This window comes from Ailuropoda melanoleuca, chromosome 2 (genome assembly GCF_002007445.2).
Source record: "Ailuropoda melanoleuca isolate Jingjing chromosome 2, ASM200744v2, whole genome shotgun sequence".
NCBI classification, from domain to species: Eukaryota; Metazoa; Chordata; class Mammalia; order Carnivora; family Ursidae; genus Ailuropoda; species Ailuropoda melanoleuca.
Window position 1 is genome coordinate 187910264 of NC_048219.1, and position 22946 is coordinate 187933209.

The 22946-nt window shown below is 41.6% G+C and overlaps 1 protein-coding gene across 7 annotated transcripts in view; it reads right to left on the minus strand.

Moving 5' to 3' along the window:
* The window catches only part of COL4A4 (collagen type IV alpha 4 chain), a 130190-nt gene that overhangs the window by 51188 nt on the left and 56056 nt on the right, over positions 1-22946 (minus strand). For 4 of the 7 annotated variants that reach the window (XM_034655283.1, XM_034655282.1, XM_034655284.1 and 1 more), the window contains exons 13-26: positions 22069-22149; positions 21200-21253; positions 20881-20940; positions 19934-19978; positions 19359-19412; positions 18362-18431; positions 17711-17815; positions 14075-14239; positions 11086-11175; positions 9844-10007; positions 5424-5496; positions 4334-4440; positions 2384-2567; positions 701-769 (exon numbers count right to left, since the gene is read on the minus strand). In XM_034655283.1, coding sequence (XP_034511174.1) covers positions 701-769; positions 2384-2567; positions 4334-4440; positions 5424-5496; positions 9844-10007; positions 11086-11175; positions 14075-14239; positions 17711-17815; positions 18362-18431; positions 19359-19412; positions 19934-19978; positions 20881-20940; positions 21200-21253; positions 22069-22149 — 1321 coding nt within the window. The remainder of the gene's footprint in view (positions 1-700; positions 770-2383; positions 2568-4333; positions 4441-5423; positions 5497-9843; positions 10008-11085; positions 11176-14074; positions 14240-17710; positions 17816-18361; positions 18432-19358; positions 19413-19933; positions 19979-20880; positions 20941-21199; positions 21254-22068; positions 22150-22946) is intronic. The other 3 variants (XM_034655281.1, XM_034655279.1, XM_034655280.1) reach the window with 1 other exon arrangement.

Here is a 22946-nt window from a genome sequence, read left to right on the forward strand (position 1 = left end):
TGAATCTTTTGGTGCCGTCCCATGCTCTGCCTCAACACAAATATTCGAGCATAGGCCTTCCTTGTAGGAGGAAAGAGATGGCAGCCAGCATGTGGCCTGCCAAGTAACCACTGGGGTAAAGGCCAAAATCTATCTCCCTGCAGTTTACTGTATTTGTCCTCAAAGGAAGTATAGGCAAGAAGCACCTGCAAAAGGAATTGATTTTTTTTTTCAAACATTCTGTGAGTTCCTATTGGAAGTTCTCTCAGCTAAAATAACTTTAAAGGAGGTACAACTGCCACCTTAAAATTTGAGTGTTCACATCCCTTGAGGCTTGGAAAACAGAATACACTAAAACTTCCATCAGTAAGCACATTATCATTTTTCACTCTTGGGACGCAGGAAAAGAAAGAAGGTACGGTTTTAAAATTCTCAAAGGGCAGACATTTCTATTGATACGTCATCAAATCAAAGTAAATTTTGTTGCACAGAAATTAAAACAAAACAAAACAAAAAAACCCAACAACCCCGCCTAGACTATGTAGACACGAGCTCCAGTGTGACTTCCCACAAATGCTGATTTCCCACAGCCCCTCAAAACCTGATGATAATTTCAGAACTATCCTCACTAGCTGCCAGGTGAATAACTGTCGGTTCATGTGTCTTACCAGTTCTTTTACTCTGGGGAATGTGGAAAACAGCAATTTCTCATTGATCCTACCTGGAGGCCCATCAAACCCGGGGGGCCCTGGCCTCCCAGGGTAGGTGACATTACAAGAAATTGTATCGCCTGAAATAAAAAACAAACAAAAAGTGGCATTCACATAACCAATAGCCCCACGGAAAGTGAATCTCAATGATAACTCAATCAATATATTTTTTCATACAGTCATTGTGGAATTCAAGGGAAAAGAACACTCCCACGTATTGTTAGATCATTTGAACTACCTTTATCCTGAATTTCTAAAAGATGGGTCCTGAAATCCGAGCTTCAACTGTCAGACAGCTATAAACATAAGGGGAATAAGAAAAATCCCAAGAAGGGGCACCTGGGTGGCGCAGTTGTTAAGCATCTGCCTTCGGCTCAGGGCGTGATCCCGGCGTTCTGGGATTGAGTCCCACATCAGGCTTCTCTGCTAGGAGACTGCTTCTTCCTCTCCCACTCCCCCTGCTTGTGTTCCCTCTCTCACTGGCTGTCTCTCTCCGTTAAATAAATAAACTCTTAAAAAAAAAAAAATCCCAGAAGTATCAGTTTTAGTAGCCTAGAAAAAAATAATGTATCAACAGGCCCAATGACCCCCCAGTACAACGGAATGGGAAGGCCTGGCAAATCATGAAGCAGGAGCAACATCGAACAGTGAGCCCAGAGGACTGGACTCCGGGTCTGGGTGTGGGAGGCCTGTGTAGATGAGGCCGCTCGGTGAGATATGACTACCAGCTGCCACCTCCTGACGCCCTGCCATGGACCTGGGGCTTCACATGCATCGTCTCTTGGTTTTGTTACTGACTTTGCACGGGGCTCATTGTCGTCCGCCATTTTCACTGGTGAACACAGGAAGACTCCAGAGCTTATGCCTCTCGGTTCCCCAACCCACCCCCGCTGCTTAGAAATGGAATGCTTCTCTTTATAATAGAATGAATGAATTATAATGTATCACTTTGTATGTTCTCAAATAAAAAATGTATCAACTGAATAAAAATAATGTTAGATTTTGATGGGTCCAGAACCATAATCTTAAACCTTACTGAGGACCAAATTATTGCCTATGTTGTCAAAGCAAGAACCAACGATACTGTCTCATTCTCACACTTTGCAATTAATAATGTACCCCGAGGCATATGTACATGTTACAATGGAAAAAAAAATCTTAAATAAATCTTTTTCCAGCATTTTCAGAAGTTTTCAGCTCTAACGCTGCAAGTTGCTTTACTGTTTAAATTTCAGATAACTGTCACATATATTTGAAATCCCTTCTTTTTTTTCTTCCTAGAATGCTTACACATGGATTTTCAAGGAAAATGATGTATTTTTTAAATGAAATACTAGTGTTTTATATTAAGATACACCGTACTGTCTCAAAAGATTGTAAACAAGCAGATATTTCAAATATGTATGTAAATTTAATACAGATTGCACGAGTTGGTACTGAGAAATGAATGAAAGACAATTTTGGTATGCCAGACAAATACAGCAACAAAGACATTTTAGTATTTTCAGAATTTGTTTTAAATACCGATGGTGCTGTAATGCTTTTGTTAGACAACATTCAAGGTTTGAACAGCAGCTAGCAGGAATGTTATTTAGTGGTTCTGCCATAGCTAAAATAACTTGCCCAGAAGAGAGGATCACTTCAGTTTCTGCTATTTCCCTTGCCATTCTGTAACACAAAACATTCAAAATTACCTTTCTGACCCTTCAAGCCCTCGAGGCCCCTCTCGCCAGGGCGGCCTGGAGCTCCTGGTGGCCCTCTCTCGCCTGGTGGGCCAGGAAATCCCAGACCTGGTTGTCCCCTAGGTCCTGCTCTGCCCGGGGGGCCCGGCGGTCCAGGAGACCCTTCATCACCTGGGAGTGCGTCTTCATGATCCCCCTGGAAACGTTTGCATCATGAGTCAGTTACCAATCTTTGCTAGTCCAAGAGTTCAAAGCAGTCATTGTCATAAGCTATAGAAACACATGGAAAAAAACCTCATAATTCCAGGAGACAGTTACTCAATAGCAAACGTAACTTTAAATGATTAACTCAGCTTCTTGTTCATATTTTACAGAAATATTTACAAACACTTNCGGAAAAACCTCATAATTCCAGGAGACAGTTAATAGCAAACGTAACTTTAAATGATTAACTCAGCTTCTTGTTCATATTTTACAGAAATATTTACAAACACTTCTATGCTATGGGGGGGGGGGTTAAGCCTCCCAAACAGAAAGCCATGTGTGTGTTATATGTTAACTACATTTGAGAAATTTTATGTGAGAACAACTCTCTGATTCGAAACAATAAAATACAGAAATACGTAATTTGAGGGAGTTAGAAGGCTTACGAGTTGAACAAATCAGTTCTTATGTATTTGAAATTGTTGTCCTGTAAGAAGACACAGGGAGAGACTCCACCACCCTTTACATCTGTAGGCAAAGGGCTGACATACACTTGCTCTCCTGCTTAAGAATTTGACCTTTGGTTAACCTTCTAGTTGTTCTTCTGGCAACTTCATAAAAACAGGATGTCAAATACATCACAAGGCAACATCACTTATGGTAAAACCAAGCCCTGGCTGCAAAGCTTGCATCTGGTCTGGAAAACTAGAAAGAGCTTTGTGGAGCCCTTGTTGGGGCTACCTGAGTGGTGGTTCCTGGAACTGGCAAGTTCCCCGTGGGCTCCCCACAAGCTTTGCTCCCGTGGAGAAGGAGCCTCTCAAGTCACGGCTGCCGCCACGTCTGTCCTATATGGAGCTCATGTCACTCACTCCAATGGAATGAACAGCCTCCAGGACTCTCACGGACAAGGAAGGCCTGATACTCTCAATGGCAGGCAGCACATCTGACACAAGCGGCACACATGTTGGCGTAAGACAGACTGGGGTTTTACTCCAATTTAACCCACTTGATAGGTGGGTGACCTGGAGTAGCAAATCCTTAACCTCCATTTCCGATGGTAAAATCTGGAGGCGAATTGCTCTCCAGAAGATTGATGATATGCACGAAACACCTAGCTCAGTTCCTGTGACATTGTAAGCAATCAAAAATGCCTCATGGACCCAAGATTTTCGAAGTTCCTAAGCACTGGATCATGTCTCATAGGCTTTTCTTATGACCTCTGTTACTTACATATGGTCTCCACCCAAAACGTGTTTGAAAAATGCAGAAATATCATTTGTCAGTGGGATTTCCCATCAGCCAATATGTCAAAATTCAGGGATTTGCACAAGTTGATCCTTCCTTGCTTGCCACTTCCCCTCATGTGCCTCTTCACCCGGGGACAGAACTGAAGGTCATTGTCAGGACCTGTGTTCTATCCTCCGCCCTAAGGAGTTAGCTGAACAGGCCTGCGGTCATTGGGGGCTTTGTAGATGTGAGGGCCCCAGAAATAGATACACAACATCAGAATGATACAAAGACCAAGGACGGGACAGGACTTGCCATGACTAAACTGCCACTCAGGATCTCAGACCATCTGCAATTACGCCACACCTTTGCTAACCATCATCTTCTCCTAGCGCTTGATGGAAGGCAACTCTGATTTACGGTACATTGACACTTGACTGCATTATAATTTTAAATTGAGAAGGGGAAAATAGACGCTTTGTAACCATATAAGAAAATGAAATTCGGTAGCCAAAGAAGAATTATACATACTGGGGGGCCTGGATCCCCTTTTCTTCCAGGAAGTCCATCTCGACCATGTTGTCCCTGTTGCCCTGGAAATCCCGGGAGCCCATCAGGACCTCTTTCTCCTTTGTGCCCTGGGAAAAAAGGCCAAAAGATATTCAAGCCCTTCTCAGCAGTGGGTGAAGTGGAAGGAAACCCAGGACAAAGGTAAAAACAATGACACTGCCTCTGTGTGGGCTGGTAGAGGGACTCTTTGGAGTGTCTCAGTTGACTGAAGAAACATGAAGACAACCATGCAAAAGTCCGAGAGGAAAATGACAACTGCCAAACCCACTGACTCTCTTATTTGAAAAGTGCTCCTTTCCTCATTCTGCCAGGGAGGCTGTATGTGGAGGCACCAATCACAACAGCAGCTGTCCTGCTTGTATGGTGCCAAACATGATGCCCCATCCCTGGCAATGGTGAATGGGGGAGCGGTCCACTGTTGTGTGCTGCCCCCAGCTAGTCCAGTTCTTCCTGAATTTTTGTTTCAAACTAGAGCTAAGAGGTAGAGCTCCCTTTCTTTTTGTAAGAACTTGGAGCTTCTGGCAGGTAAGGCAGTATACCCACAGCCCAGGAAAACTAGTCTTGGGGAGAAATGCAGATGGTGCAACGAATGATGCAAGATTCAGGAAGAATCTCCTGGATCCAGCCGTCCCAGTGCAAACGCTACATCTATTGCTTCAAATTTTGTTTGGGTGAGTCAATAAATTACTTTTTTTCTCTGAAACGACTTCGAGCTGGGTTTCTGTCATGACCAAAACCGTCTTGATTAATACAGCATGCTATAGTGCACTGGATAAACAGTAGGCAAGTCAAAGGTGGTCTTGTGTCAAACCTAGATTCACAATAATGAGGACTTGAATATGTTTTTTATGTTTTCAAATAAGGGATGGAGGATTTGAGGCTCAACATTCTCACAAAAAGATGTGAGGGACAAGGACCATTTTTAAGCAATCTCAACAATCCTGAATCTTATTATAGAACTGATCTGTGGCCATAAGGGAAATGAATGCAAGAGCATGGCTCCTATATCATTCATAAAATGGCAGGGAGCTATGTGATTGACTTGGCTCACCTTTCACTCTTGATACAACCATGTCACCCTTTTCTCCTTTGCTGCCAGGTGGTCCTGAGGTACCATGTTTTCCCTTGGTGAAAAATAGAAAGGACGAATCAGTTTAATTTTGATGGGGTGAAAGTTATCCACGTACATCTAATCTCTCCCTTCCTTCTAAATCACCTGCTCTAGATTCTGGTTTGGTACTCTTAGTATCATTCTCTTCCTCACCTTCTCACATGGGTCCCACCTTATAAAACTGAGGCTTTTGACCTGCATTTAAAAGCCTGTGGACTCTGGATAAGGCCTGTACCAGATTCAACAGAAATGTATATCAATATCAATTTCCTGGTGTGGGCACTATCCTATGGTTATGTATGCTACCCTGGGGGAAGCTGGATGAAGGGTCTGTGGAACTCCCTGCATGATTGTGCAACCTCTTTGAGTCATAAAATAAAACTTACCTCGAAATAGAAATTTATAACAAAAAATTTTAATTATCTTGGGCATTTTAATGTAAAATGAAGAGGAAAGAGGAGGGTAGGTTAACCACAAGAGCTGCCACTAAAGCTGAAAGCAGAGGTTTAGGGACAAGTGTGTGACATTGAGGGAAGTTGATGAGCAAGAGGAGGGAGGAGAGGAACCTTTGTCATAGTTTATACAGTTTCTCTCTATAGCAAGTGAACAGCTAATTTTGGCCAATGGGCTCATCATCTTTTGACCTCAACATTGTTCTGAGAATTGACTATTTGGGTGATGGTTTTAAAGTGTTATGTATTATTGGATACTAATCTGTGTCAAAAATCTGGAAACCTACCATCACTATATGAGATTGGCCAAGCACCATAGTAAATACAGCTACATAAACACTATACCTAGTTTAAGGTTACTGTGATCTCAAACATCAGGAAACATAGACAAGAATTGAGATGGAGGCGAAAATGACTGAGCAAACCATTTTTCTCTCACACAGAGGCCACCTTGGCTTATTTTCATACAATCTAACAACATGTTCATGCAAGCTTAATTACCTTCTTAACTGGCACTTTATAAACAGTTAACTGCTAAGAGAAGAAGCCTCCAGTTGAGATAAGCATTGCATCAGTATTAAGCAGTAAGAATGAAGAAGCAGGCAAAACTATACGCAACAGGCTTAAAAATGCAAATGGAAAAAATACGTGGGAGCCATTTGATGTAGAGAAAAAGGTGGGTGAAACAAATTTCTGAGTAGAAATACCTGGGTTAGACAGGAAAGGAACTTTAGAAATTGTAAAGTGCTAATATGGGTTGAATGGTGCTTTAATTCTTATTTTTCCTATATATGCTAAGTCACAAGTGACAAACGGACAGGGCCAAAGTATATGAGACACAGTATTCAGTCCATTCATAATGATAACGTCCTTCTGATGGATAAATTATCAACATATAAAACCACTCACTGAGCGTGTGAGCCAATTCCTCTCCAGAAGGACAATGCCGGTGAAATGCTTAATAAATAAGACCCTGGGGTCTGCACAGTTTGTTAGCACATTGGAGACTCAGAATGTACTTATCAATTGCTCTAATGCTCTGCAGATACAGAATTTTAAGCACTAGAGTCAGATCACAGACTTAGTTGAGCCAGTGAGAAAAAAAACTGATAGCCTGCACTTGTTTTGGATTTCACTAAAGAGACATTTACTGAGAATCTAAAGTGCCAGGCATTACTTGGAGTATCAAGGACACAAAAGTTCACAGCAGACCGTCTTGCCTTCATGGAGCTTAGATTCTTAGTGAAACAAATGTTGAATCTAAGAGATTCTTGGGCCAAAAGTTCCCGGCGGCTTTAGGATCAAGAGCTACTTGTCACTGTTTTAAGATCTGAGATCACTAAATACATGTGTTAATACAACCACAAAATCTCAACAACAACAAAAAAAATCCCTCTCTGCCAGGCATGTACCAGTTGTTTAAAACATGGCCTAGATTAGGGACTTCCACCACAGAGGCTCAGAGGGGCCGTGCCTACCAAGGGAAGCAGATGGCTGGCCCTCGTGGGGACATGAGCACCCAGCCCTCCTCCCACGGGCATGGCCACCTCTCAGTTCCTGGCGACTGAGGGAAAGCACTGACCCTGTGTCAATGAACTTCCAGCTTCTCAAGGGCAGCCATAAATCTTATTAATAATACAAAAACAAACACCATGAAGACAAAACCAACATGCCAGTAGGTCAGATTTAGCCCATGTCGGTTTGTGACTTTTGGTTTGCTCTGCAACTCATCAGGGGCAGTGCCCCTGGGTGTTCACTGATGTATATACCTTATAGCCCTCAAAACAGACTGCTGCACTGAGTCCTTACCAGCAAACCTGTAAGACAGGTTATAACCATTTTATAAACGAGGCCCTGGAGCTCAGGAAGACTGTAGAGCTCACCAATGTCGTAGCTGGGAGGTGAAGGTGGGTCCATGTGCCCCTAAGTCCCCGTGCTCTGCACTACAGCCCTCTTGGTGGGAAACCCCCATTCTCAGACTATGGCAATAAATATGAAGTTTTGGTCTAACCACAGAAAAAAACTGAAAAGAACCTAAACCTACTTTTTTTTTTCTTTTCTTTTTTCTACTCTCCTACCCATCTGTGGCTGCTGAGGCCAGGGATGAGCTGCTGAGAGAGGACAGGTCCGGGGAAGTGAGAGCGCCTACAAAGATCACCCATGGCTCCTCTGTGCTCTCTCCTTGTGTCTATTCTTCTCCCTCCACCACTTTTCCTTTCACGGTGCCCCATGCTATGGACCTAGTCCCTAACTATGACCACCCTGTGACGAATTTAATGCAGAGAAGTCGTATGGACAGAATCGGACACAGAAAAATGACGTTGGAAATAGAACCTGTCCAAAGAGGTGAGCCCTAGAGCAACCGAATTGCAGAAAGCTCGGCCAGGACAACCCGGACGAGCCAGACATTCAGACTCAGAGATGTGAGCTCTGAGAAGCAGCTCAAGAGGAAACCACAGAAATATTTAAGAGCCAGTATAATCTTCATTAAGAAGATTAAGCACTAACATTAAAAAAATGACTATGCTACAACGTTGAATTAAAAAAGCAGGCCATAAAATATAAAGTATTTAACAGCCACAGCCGTGTTCACTCAGCATATGCGCATTAAGGAGTTAGCTTCTTGTCCATTGGACTTTGCCAGCATGCTTTGCAAGGGTGTCGAGGGGGATACAGGGAGAGCCTAACTGTCACCCTCACTCCCAGACTGGAGCCTTACTTTCATGGCCTTTCCCGGGGAAAATGGAAAAGAGCACATTGGGGCTGATGGTTAGGCTCCAGGTCACCCCGGGATGGGACATGGGGGGCTGCGTCCAGCCTGCAGAGGGGTGCCCTATGGGGCAGTGACTTTGTTCCGAGCGTTCCTCAACTCAAGTCACTTGTAATGGTCAGCAATGCAAACCATTTCAAAAAATTCCATCTACCCCGTGGCACGAACTATCCCATAAACCCTGACAAAGCCAGCGTTTGTATCTCCAGGTTGGACCCCTCATCTAAATCCCTTACTTGAATATCATCTCACTACCTACTCAACACCTCGACTGGTCTAACAGGCATCTCAAATTTAAGACGTTACCAATAATACTGCTTCCTTCCCCCATTGCACACCTACCCCTCACCCTGTCTTCCCCATTGGGCCCTCAGCCTTTACTTTGCTTCTTCTAATATCCCATGTCCAGCATAACAGCCCATCTGTTAGCCCTGTCCTCAAAACATCTTGAGAATCTGACCACCTCTCGTCACACCCGGCACCAACATGTTAATCCGTCTACTGTCACATTTCACCAGGATTACTGCAATCATCACCCAGCTCATCTCCCTCCTTCTTCCCTTGTCCCCTGTGATCCGTTCTTACCAGACCTACCAGAGTGATCCATTTGAAGCTAATGTCATAGTATGTCTCTCTCTTCTTTCAACTTTCCACAGGCGGTTCCATGTCATCCAGAGTAAAAGCTCAGATTTAACCCACCTACCAAGTCCCATGCTCCACAACACCTCCTAACCTCCAGCCATTTCCTCGACATCATCTCCTCAGCTCTGTCCCTCAAGCCACACTAGATGGTGACGGCCTTTATCATCATCAGCCATAAACACTTGTCTATATGTTACAGAGTGTGTGTCCACCCAACCCCTGGAATCCCCAGAAGGGCAGAGACTGTGTTCTCCTTACTTTATCCCCAGCACCTACAATGGCACCTGGAACATAGTAGGTACTCAATAAATATTAGTTTGATGAAGGAATGAATGAATGAATGAATGAATGTAGATGATTTTTTGGGTCATTAATATATGTATAGGTTCAAAACATAAAATACATATCACACCATACATTAGAAAGAGGTACAGCTGAATTTTATCTCTGTCCATCTCTTTCAACTAGAAGATTTTTACTGATACGAGCTACTCACTGGTGGTCCTGGAGATCCTTCAGCACCAGGAGGGCCTGGGTGACCTTTCTCTCCAAGCCACCCAGGGAGCCCCAAGTCTCCCTTACTACCCTGCCTCCCAGGAAGTCCCGGAGGGCCTGGTGGGCCCATGGGACCAGGCTCACAGGCACAGAGCCCCGCGTTTCCTAGACAGAGGATAAAAGGCAGCTTTGTTATATTTCCTGCATAAAATTGCAAAAAGCCTTTACTAAATAAAACCAATACTGAAAATAAGAACAAAAGGGTCTGATAATGTGTGACATGGGGGCATGGGGCACTGTGCAGGGGTACCTAGGCGTGGCCTGTGTGGGGCACATATATCATTTCTAGACAAATGGGGTGTTTGGGGTCTTAAGAAACCCATCCTGACAAACTGTAGGGGAAAAGCTGATATTCAATTCTACCAAAGAAACTTTAAACATAAGAGATCTTATTTTTAAAAGTGTGAAAATCTTTTATTTAGTTCCTACTGAAGAAACAGAAAAAAAATTGGGTTGGAACATAAACTCTAAACAAATAAAAAATAATAATATGTGAAAAAGGATTATTGACTGCATTGCATATTACAGTTGATAATTCGCTACAATGTACTTTCTAATCATTGGGACTTTTAGTCTAAAAGAAATGCTTTGGTTTAGTCGAGCTCAGCTGTGCTTATGCTCCCATACCCACCTATCCCAGACGATCAAAAAGACATAAAACAATGTTTAGGGTGGAGAAACCTATAGCCAGAGGCATTTGAGGAGTGTGGGAAATATGCACCCACAGAGTGAAAGGGAAATAACAGATCCGTACTATCCTCTCTCTGTTTTTTCAAGGAACAAAAAGGACCTCATGAAAAAAAGTCACTACTCTGAGGCAGATTTCACAGCAGGCAAGTGTCTCTTTTAGACTCTCAGATAGAAGGACTTGACTTTGTGTTATACAAACTAATGGATCACTGAGCACTCCATCAAAAACTAATGATGTACTATATGTCGGCTAACTGAATTTAAATAAAAATAAATAAATAAATAAAATTTTAAAAAAGAAAAAAAAAGAAGGACTTGACTTCTGGTATGTTCTAATCACCTCAAAAGCACGTGATGAAAAGGAGTGTTCACAGCGGTAAATAAGGCATGTAACGCATCGAACTGAAATGCCCCATTGCCCACTTCATAAATACCCCCAGCACCCCCCCCCCACTGCTGTCTTCTGGAAATCCTACCTTTGATGCATACTTGCCTTTTTCTCCTTTTGAGCCTCTTCTTCCTGGAGGACCCACTTTGCCTTTTATTCCTTGTGGTCCAGGGTGCCCAACACTACAATATATAACTTCACAGCGGGGAAGGGGGGGCAAGAGAATCACACAGATTCTGTGAATGTCTTCTACAGAGCAAGTGGAAGTGTCCCTTGCACTCCCACATTTCCCTCAAGCCCACCGTCCTTCCATTCCTTTCCCACAGTTCTTTCTCTCTGAGAGAAGAACATGTATCTACAAATTGACCACACAAATGTCACAGCACGTTCCTGCTACCACACCGATAAAGCCCTCCTACTCTCAACCCCAGCTTAGGGGCTGGAGAGCAAGGCAACGGACAACAAAACAAACCAACCAGACCAGACAAGCAAACGAAGAGACAAACAACTGCATGGCAACGATCTTTTTCTCCTCCAATTATGAGTAATTACCAAATTAAAGAAAGCGTAACACATAGCTCATAAAAGCATAAATCCAGAGACATCTGATTAAAGGTGACATAAAACACAAACAATAAATTCCTTATTTTCCCCAAATCCCAGTAAAATAGCAAACAGCACACGAATATTATAAAAATATGTAAGCCAACAAGACAAAGAAAAGGGGAAAGAAAACAAGAGCAAAACAATGTGAGAGAACCTTGCAGACCCTGAAAAGCTGAATTCTCAGCAGGCTGTGTGGAAAGGCAACAAAGAACACAATTTACATGAGAAATCTCTTCCAGACTTCAGGAATTGGCACTTTTTCTTTTTTTTAAAAAAAGAGAGAAAGTGCTTGGGAGCAGGGGACAGAGGGGCAGAGAGAGACAGGGAGAGAGAGAATCTTAAGCAGCAATATGTGCCACACAGAGCCTGACATGGGGCTCAATCTCATGACCCTGAGATCATGACCTGAGCTGAAATCAAGAGTTGGACGCTTAATTGAGCCACCCAGGCGCCCCAGGAATTGATACCTTGAAGTAGAATGACAGTGATGCTCCAATCAGGATGACTGGGTAAAGAAACAGTTCAATCCTAAGATCTCCTTCTCAAAAATTACAGTGTTAACTATGACCCCTCAGAATTGGAGGTAACAGACAACATAGCAAGAAGAAAATGATATAATTTAAAAAGTGGATGGGGCGCCTGGGTGGCACAGTCGTTAAGCGTCTGCCTTCGGCTCAGGGCATGATCCCGGCGTTCTGGGATCGAATCCCGCATTGGGCTCCTCCCCTGGGAGCCTGCTTCTTCCTCTCCCACTCCCCCTGCTGTGTTCCCTCTCTCACTGGCTGTCTCTCTGTCACATAAATAAATAAAATCTTAAAAAAAAAAAAGTGGATGAAGGAAGGCATTTCATCCCTAAAACATGAATAGATGGCTACAGAAGAAAACATTAAAGCAACAGAAACAATAAAACGCTTAGAAATTAAAAAAAATACATTACGAAAGCAGAAGTTGAAAAATTCTGGAGCAGAGTTGTAAGATGGAGTTGGGGAAGTCTACCAGAAAGCGTTACAGAAGAACACAAAGGTGAAGAAGGACAGAGTAAAAATGAGAGAAAGAGACATGTGGGGTGGATTCTTTAAGAGTTCAGAAGGAGAAAACGGGGGGTGGGGGGTGGAGGAGAACGTTTCCTCAGAGAAACACTTCAAGAAATTCATCCAGAAATGGAGGATCTGTGTTGGCTGGAACCTGCCCACTAAGTGCCTACCCATAAATGCAAACGTGCCCACACAGAGGCAAGTCATTGTGAAATTTAAGGTCATTGGGGGGGGAAGGAAAAATTTCTATAAGCTTTTAGAGCTGAGCTTTAGAGCTTTTAGAGCCGGGCTCAGCAGGGGCGTCTGCGCGTTTCCCTCTCCCTCGGCCCCTGCTCAGGAGCTCTCTCTCTCTCTAATAAATAAATCAATCTTTAAAAAAAAAATTGCAACCTGACCTAATCTGAACAGGTTAAAAAGCTCCAGGAGAGATTTATTCAAAGAGATAATACCGATAAAATATTTAATGAGTTAGAATGGAGATTGATACAATTCTAGACGGTTTGAGGTTGAATTAGCATTAAGTTATATTGAAAACCAAGCAAACACACAAAACAAGACAATTATTAACAAAATACGGTAATAACATGTATTATTACATGGCTGAACTGGTGAATAGCTTTTATGTAACCATTAAGTGTAAATAATGAATATTTAATCAAAATTAAGATAATAACTAAATTGAATGGGCTTTGGTAGTGGAAAATGTGCATATGCGCGGTGGGGAGGGACTGCAAGAGAGCTAATTTCATCTTCTATGGAGGGAAGTCAAAAGATAAGGCTCAAACTCAAGAATGGAAAAACAGTGAGGCACCCAGGTGGCTCCATCGGTTAAGCGACTGACTCTTGACTTTGGCTCAGGTCAGGATCTCAGGGTCATGAGACTGAGCCCCATGTGGGGCTCTGGGCTGGGCATGGAGCCTGCCTAGGATTCTCTCTTTCTCTCACTTCATTGTCTGCCCCTGCCCCCAACCTACTCTCTCTCTCTCCAAAAAAAAAAGAAATTAAGAAATAGCAATACAAGTACACTGAAGGTCACTAGACAAGCAAATAACAGAAAATCCAACTCCTGTGTGAAAATAATTCCCCCTGGGGAGGAAGGAATAGGAGAACAGTAGCCTGGGATGGCAGCTCTTCACAACAGGCTTCATAGAACTGTTTGACTCTCAAGCCAAGACCATCTATAACTCGGATAAAAATTAAAACTATACTTAAAAAATAAAAATTGTATGCATTTACAAAATGTCATAATTCATACTTAAACTCTCAAATATTTTCATATGCTGTAGCTGATATGATATCCAACGTCAGTCTACTTTTTTATTAATAATACTAACTTGGCTCATGAAATATTAGATAATTTTTTAAAAATATTCAGAAAGTCACATTTGCTGCATGACACTGCAAATATCACATGCAACATAAACGCCAATGAATGTGAATGAAGAGCACTTTACCGTCTGATCCCGGAGGTCCCTGCAGCCCTTGTGCTCCAGGCAACCCAGGCGGTCCTGGGTTCCCTGGCTTTCCTGGACTGGAATCAGCTCTCCCAGGGATACCAGCTGCCCCTGGAAATCCCGGATGACCAGGAAACCCTCTTGGCCCAGGGGGTCCCATCATGCCTCCAAGAGAAATCGAGAATGAAAACCACATATATCTCTCAGACTAAATTTTTGTTTAGAAGAAAGGAAAATCAGTACATTCTTCCTTAGGCTGTAAATATTTTTAAAGGAAAAAAATGTACTTCAAAATTAACAATATCCCAGCCTCACTTTCTTTGAAATAAGCACACAAATGGAAACAGGTTTGAGGAATCAGATTTTCTTACTTTTCCCCTATTATTTAGGGTTATTGGGGAGAAAATACATATTGTTTAATTAAAAATATTATTTTTCAATCTTGTCTCTTAGATAATTTGGTTAAAAACAATCTGAATGAACATATTAGCACATGTAGTGAATAAGAATATAGACTCATATATCATCTACGTGAGACATAGAATACCATACCTCTCATAGCAACCTAGGCTGGTGGGGAGGCATAGAGGTGCTGGATTTGAACCTGAACTCCCATTCTCCAGCCACATGTACTTAAGTAAGTTACTGAACTTCTTTAATCATCTATATCTACCTCAGAGGCTTGTTATGAGGATTAAATAAAATAATTCACGTAAGGATCTCAGTGCAGTGTCTGGTAATTGCACATGTTCAAGGAATGCCATGATGTTCAGTGTGTTCAGAGGTCAAAGTGAATCAAAGCTAAATCTTGCTTTCCTGTGACATCCGACCCCTTTCTGGGGGCTTTGGCTAAAGACAGCTGGAAGCCTTCCTGTGAGGATGAGCACTTCTCACAGCTTCTTCTTCCTGAGCATGAATCTCTCTGGAAGACTGGAGTTTTCAAAGATGGCCGCCACGGTAGCTCTTGTGCCTCAGACTCTTGTAGAAGCTTGACGCTCTCCTAGCAAGAGGTGATATTGTTCTCTTCCCCTTGACTGTGACAGGCTTTTGTGACTGTTTGGACTAATGAAGTACAGCAGGAGTGGCACAATATATATAAGGTCATTAAAGATGATTCAGCTTCCGCCTTGTGAGCTGAAATGCTTGGGATTGGAGTCCTGAGCCACCATGGAAGCAGTATCACTGCTCTGAAGCCACCATGCTCTAAGGAAGCCTAAGTAAGTACAGAGCCAGACGGAGAGGCCATGAGTCCACACGAAAGACAGAGGGCAAGGAGATGCTCAGCCAGTCCTCATGGTCCAATTCCAGCCATCACGTGGCTCCCACCATAGGGTTGTTCCTATGATAGAATTGCTAAGCTTAGCCCTTCCCGGACTCTTGACCACAGAGGGAGGGGTAATATGCTGACTCTTGTTTTAAGCACTAGGTTTTGGGTAATTTGTTCAGCAATAGACAACTGAAACCCTGTCAGTAATCAGTAAGTAGCATGCTAACTAAAATAACAGCATTCATTATTGTCTGCATATGTGCTGGGCCTTTACATACACTTTCAAATACTACCCTTACTCCTCAAACAATCTTGCAAAGTTTGTACCTTATAGATAAGGCACAGAAAATTTAAGCCAAACATGAGTAATAATAATAGCTTACATCCTAAGAACTGTATACATATCACTTCTTTCAACCCTAACAAGACCTGCACTCTAAAGATGAGAAAACTGAGGCACAGAGAGGTTTAGTAAATGCCCAAGATCACACAGCTTGTACGCAGTAGAACCTGGAATGTTTTTAGTCCATAGTGTAAATGCATAACTATTTCAGTATACTACACTAAGTGGCAAGGCTGGGATTCAGACACAGGTATCTAACCCCAAACCCCTGCTTATCTCATGGTAAATACCTTAGATGATTATATAATATGTATAATAAAGTCTATAGACATTGTGTACTTATATGAAATGTGCTCCTGTGGACTTGGCTGCCATCTTGTCTTCATGTCATTCCTAAGACCTGTTTCCAAACCCCTACAGTCACTGGAAGGACCTGGAGGCTACCTGGTGTCTTGCCCCGGTGCCGTGGAAAATCCTCAACCCCCTTCCAACAGGGAAAATGGGTTAGTGTCTGGCATATAGCAGCCCTGACCACCTATGAAATCAATTAAGTTGTGGCCAACAGTAAAAATTTTTTCTCAAAAGAAAAAAGTGGCACAGAAAATAAAGTACATCATACACAAAAAGGTATTATTTTGTGAAATTTGCATTTCTTTCTTTTAAAATTTGTGTTCCAATCGGATGTATATGTGGATACATAAATGTGTGTGCAATGCAATGAAAATGCAGTATCATATAAAATATATTTTTTAGAATGGGTTGTAGTCAAGATTTGAAAGCCACTGGCTTAATTCTTTTTAAAAATCTTGCGGAATTAAGAGTCTTTCTGTTATATTTGGTTTTCAATCTGCTAGAGATACGTGTTGCTTACTCCCACTGGGTTTTGATTTCAATCTGCTAGAACCTGTATTTTGTTATGAACAAGCTTGAAAGGAGGCATCTAAGATGAGTGGCTAATGATTCCTGACCAGCTGAGCACTCTCTCTCTGATTTACACAGTCCTGGGTCAGTTAAGCAAAGGCTACAGTATCTACAGACTAAGTCAACTAAATAAAGCTTTGCCCCCTTTGTGGTGGGCTATCAGATCCCACAAAGTGGAAGCTAGATTTGGAGATGGTTAAAGAACTTTGTAGCTAACAGATGAATCTCAGGAAACTTCTTACTCCGTCTCAATAAATTTAACAAGAGATGCAGACTGGATAAAACTACATCTATTCACGACTCTCTCCTCACATGTTAAATCAGTTCTCCTGAGTGCACCCAGAATGCAAATATCCTCTGTGCTTCTATTCCTGATCTTACTGGGGAATATCAACCAGCACAGTGCTTGCAGGACGAAGTCCTAGACCAATAGGATTCTTCCCCAGGCTCTTCATCTTCTATTACCAGGCACGCTAAGGTGTTTTTGGTTTGTTTGTTTGTTTTTGGAGGGGGAGTGGATTTTTGGGGGAGGGGAGGACTGTTGTCTTGGTTTTGGTTTCTTAACTAAGGCTGAATCACATTTTATTTATTAAAATTTTTTAAGTAATAACATTTTTAAATTCATCATCTGTATTTCCGCCTTTCACACAGGAGAGGAACTCAATTTTAACAAACAGATGGCAACAGGGAGAGCCTTCCAAGAGGGTCTTAAGACCTGAAAAAACACTCTACCCCTGACACCAGTTTCCAAATCTTAACTGCCCGTGACAATGTTACGGGATGTCTCTAAGACACTCCTATTCCTCACCACCCCTGAGATGCTGACTGAATATTTCTGAGGCGCAGCCAAGGAGCCTGGCTTTCTCCCAAGGAAGCCATTCACTGGTTTGAGTTCAGTGGTTCTTAAGCCCCGCTGTCCATTAGAAATAAGGTGTGCTTTTATAATAGCAGACACCTAGGTCCATGTCCCAGAGAGCCCAACATGCTTGTTCTGTTGGGGACAGCCATCAGTTTTTCTGCAATGCTCCTAGTCGATCTCAGCACCAGCTAGACTTGGGGATGAGGATGTGGGAAAGCTGGCATGTAAGAGCCAGTAGTGTTCTACCTGCACAGGCTTCCCCTGGTGGACCGGAGGGACCGGGGGGACCAGGTGGTCCAACAGATCCCGTTTCTCCATAGCGGCCAGGGCGCCCCGGATCCCCTGGAGGGCCTGCCCAAAACAACAACACACATCAGTGTAATAACTGTATACATACATTTTAAAACTCACACACAATTACGTCTTGTGAGGCTTGGTTGAGCACAACGAAGAGACTGCTCTTGTGATTTCTCATGACATTTAAAAAAAAAATGCGGGCTCTTAGACTAGAACCCCTTCTTCAGCTCCCCTGCTCTGCAGTCACAGGAACTGGGAGCAGCACTGTCTTTCTCACTGATATGGGTCACTTTTTTCTTGGAGGCAGCATCTCGATAGGTCTTAATCAAATGGTTAAGCAATTAAAAAAAAAACCTACTTTTGGAAAGGTGAGATAATAAAAATTTCTGCATTCTAAAATAACATTTGGAGTTGTATGCCCATAGAGATGATTCAGATGCACATATCTACCTGCACTTGTAAATTATATATTCTTGCTAAAATGAATATATTTAGCATACCAAGTACACACACTACAGAAATACTGGTCCACATTTTCCATCAGGGCCACCCAAATCCCATTTCCTAATAATTTATAGAAGAACCAAACTGAACACAAACCTTTGAGTGGAAGAGATGGAGTTACCAAAACCCCCGGTGGTCCTGGGTACCCGCGGTCTCCGGGATCCCCCTGAAATCATTCATTCATATACTTTTCTTAGAAATGCGTTGTGATGAGCACTGGGTGTTACATGTAACTAATGAATCATGGAACACTGCATCAAAAACTAATGATGTACCCTACAGTGGCTAACTGAACGTAATAAAAAAAACAATATTATAAAATTCAATCTAAAAAAAAAGAAATAGTAATATTTTTCTCATGTTGCCCATAACTATTAGAAGGACCAAGAGTGCATTCACATAAGAAATGAAGAGTATAGGTTGACTAGAAAAACGAATGGTTCACAGAGTTCTGGGAATAACAAAGGCATCCAACCTCCCACCTATACACAGAAGGAAATGACCAACTAACAAAACTCTCACAAAAGGAAAAAAAAAATAACTCCAAAAAAACAATTTCATGCCCATAAATTAGATACCTCTGAAACCATGAAGTTTCTTAGATGTCCTATGGGCATTAACGTTGAACTTGGCACTCTAGGACAAATAGTCTATTCACCTCTAAAATCTCAATCTACATCTTATTTTAACAGCAAATATTGTCCCCCTCAATTGTGTTCCCTTACTGCCACCATGGTTTATCCCACGCAAATGCTGGATGTGAGGTCACGGTGGTACAAAGGAAAGAAAAAAAAAAATGCACAAGTGAAATTCAGGATCTCTCCAGTGCTCCTTCTGATTTTAATCATGATACTAGGTGATCCCCATGGAATTTTTGAAACTTCTGTTATTATTCACCTTCAAAAGGTTGACTACTTTCTCAAATGTAAAACATAATCATTACAACATGCATTGAAATAATATAAACAAAATTAACTCTCTCTTTCAAATACATTTTTGAATATTCTTTCAACTATTTTTTTAAAAAGAAATTAGTTAACATAAGGGATACAGAATTTTATCAGGCTGTACTCAAATATGCCTGCTTTTTTACCTTTGGGCCAAGAAATCCAAATGATCCAGGTTCTCCAAACAGTCCTGGTTTCCCCTACAAATAACCACAAACATGCCTTAAAAAAAAAATCTGGGTGACAAATTATTTCATTCTTGTTTAATTTGAAAGACACATGCTCACTAAGATTCTGTGCAAAATCTTAGCACTGCTTTTGGGTTGTATCAGATAGTTTTGGGTGTTAGTTTTTTTTTTTTAAGATTTTATTTATTTATTCAACATAGAGAGAGACAGCCAGTGAGAGAGGGAACACAAGCAGGGGGAATGGGAGAGGAAGAAGCAGGCTCCCAGTGGAGAAGCCTGATGTGGGACTCGATCCCGCAACGCCGGGATCACGCCCTGAGCCGAAGGCAGACGCTTAACGACTGCGCCACGCAGGCGCCCCTGGGTGTTAGTTTTTGCATCTACAGCTAGATCCTGCAATTTGTAAAATAAATATGTCTCCTTTTCCAATTAGTGTGTGCATACTTGCATGCCCCAGTACAGCTTTTGAATACACATGAATTGCATTTATGAATAAAAATGTGCTTATCATCTCTATAATTGTGTACATTTACCTTTAATCCTGGAAAACCTGGAGATCCATAGGAACCAGGATCACCCTAATAAATTCACAAAAATCAACATAAGCGGAATGAAATCAAAGTGCTTGAAACCAGTTCAATGCATTATTTTTCATCTTACAAAACAGCTTTATGGATATTTCATCTCGTCTACAAAGGTAGCTGAACAAAAGGAAATACACATAAAATAGAGTCTGTTTCTTTACAACATTTGCTATTTTAACTGATCATCAGTTTTACTTTAAAAATTCACGTCCTTGCCAGTGTTTTAAATGAAGAACATGTTTTTGTTGTTGTTGTTCTTGTGTTTTAACTTAAGTAGCCTGATGCTTGCACTGGGCTACATATTTTTGGAATCATTGCAATGTAATTTGCCTAGAAATTAATAGGTATTCTGCGCATTATCAGCAAAAAAATTACCGTGGAAGCCGATGTCATCCCATTAACTACTGAATCTGGAGCCAAATCAACTCAGTGCCCTTGCCCACGGGGTTCTGATCTCTAGATGGGCTCTATCAATGGTGACCTCACTAGTGGCATGCGTGGTGATGTTTCAGTCCTCATGCTATAGTTTTTGGTAGCTACTTTCCAGAGATCAGTACCCTCCTTCATTGAATAGGCTTAAATTAACAATTCCAAGCGGCTATCACACTGGCACTGAGCCCCAGTTGTGGCAGGAAATGCCACAATCCTGTCATTTCCCACCAATTTCTATCTTCTGCTTGCCCATTTTATCTAAATGATGTCACTGGAAGGGATGTCTTATTGGGACATTTAGCTATGACATAATTCTTGTCCAAAATATCCTATTTGAGAAAATCTCTACTTTTGAGTTGTTAGAAATACAGATCTAGTTTTGTAAAAACATGAGAGAGGAAGGCCTCCAACTCACTGATGTCAGGGGCATCATGAACGGCATGAACGGCATGAATGATCCTTACCCGAGGTCCTGAGAACCCAGGAATACCCTTCTCTCCTTTTGCCCCAATTCCAGGTTCTCCCTTAAAGAGATGACAACATTAAGAGGCATTCAAGCAACAATATTTCAGCAATATGAAAAGCAAACACAAATAAAATTATTGCCAGCAGCTTAAAGAAAACAACTACCTTAGACCGGATGCTCTATGGAATTATGATAAAATAGTGAAAACTTCTAGTAACATTTATCAACATTAAAGTAATGATAAAGACCATGCAAAAAAATTTTAAATAAGATATCATATCATACAAATTTTTAAAAAAGGAATTTCAATAAACTACCTTGGGTCCTGGTGGTCCTGGAGGTCCAATCATACCAGGCATTCCTTTTATGCCCTAAAAATCACAGTGACTATAATCAGTTTCACTCTTATTATTTCACATACTGAATGGCATGCCATTCGGAAATTATCCCTTTCAAGAAACATTTTACTAATTAAAAAAAAAAAAGGATTACTCTTCAATTGTCGCTAGTTAGTGATTAAGGTCCAGGTGCATTTATAAACCTGACACGATTTAGGCTGCTCTGTGTGAGAGCTGTAGCTTCGTGGGGTGTGGGGGGAGCGACCACCATGGAGCCAGGGCAGCAGATCCGAGCTGGGAATGTAGTCCTTGAGAGGGGTGGCTCATTTTAAGCCAATTAGTGAAATTTAATCCAGTAACCAAAAACTGAGACCAGAATCTGCACATGGTATCAGTACCATCCATTCCGCAGGCTGACAGAGAATGTGATTTTCACCAAGAGTCTATTTCATGCCCAGTACCATGCACCTGCTACCTTTTCAATCATCGAAACATCAAGCCCATATGTAATATCTAAAGGACAACTGGGCTTCCTGTGGTCCCTTCAGCCCATATCTCAAAGACAGTATCAATGGGGCACTATATCTTGGAGGACATGTCACAATTTAGCAGCCCACGCGAGGTCTGTGACTCAGCAACTGAATAAACTTGAGAACACGGGTAACTTTTCTAAGCCTCATTTTTCAAGTCTGTACAATGGGGCTAATAGCAGTACCAGTGTGCGGAGGATGCTTTGGGATTAATGCAGCAATGCCTGTAGGTGCCCAGCACATTGCGGGCACAGGGACATGTTCAGGAAATGCTGGCTGTTACTACTTTATCAAGGCAACATATGGATTGGCAATTACCTTTTCTCCTTTATACAAACAAGAGTCAGGCGGCTGTACCAATAAGGTGGGTCCAGGGGAACCTTGCTGGCCAACTTCACCCTTTCAAAAAAATCAAGATAGTAGGAATTTCATATCAATTTTATTTGAAAGATTTGAAACGAAGATTTTCACCCATGTATCATGATATAATGCGCACAGTCCTGTGTGTCATGGATTTAAAATATAAATCATGGCAAACACATAATGTAATTGAAAGAATTTATTGTTTTTCATAACTAATGATATTTGTCATTAAGAATAAATTTCAAAAATAAAAGTGATTCATAATCGTACCATCAGAGATCTCTATTAAAACTTCGGTATGAGGCGCCTGGGTGGCTCTGTTGGTTAAGTGTCTGCCTTCAGCTCAGGTCATGATCCTGGGATCCTGGGATCAAGTCCCACATTGGGCTCCCTGCTCAGCGGGGAGTTTGCTTCTCCCTTTCCCTCTGTTCCTCCCCACTGCTTGTGCTCTCTCCCAGTCTCTCTGGAGTGCTCTCTCTTTCTCTCTCTGTCAAATAAATAAAATCTTTAAAAGAAATAAAAAATTAAACTTTGATATAGTTCTTTGTGGTATGTGTGCTTGTCTGTATGCGTCTATATACATACATGTATGAGAATAATGTATATATGTACATACATGTATATGTGATCAAATGAAGTGTCAAATGCAATTTAAAATATAATCAGAATGCTATATAATATATGTAAACAATTTAAAATACATTTACACTATGGTTTATATTTTTATATTTTGTTTAAGTTTTAAATTTTAAAATAATTTTGTTGTCTTTTCTAATACTATTTTTTTGCACATTTTCCAATTAGACTAGAAATTTTTCAAAAAACTGATTTTT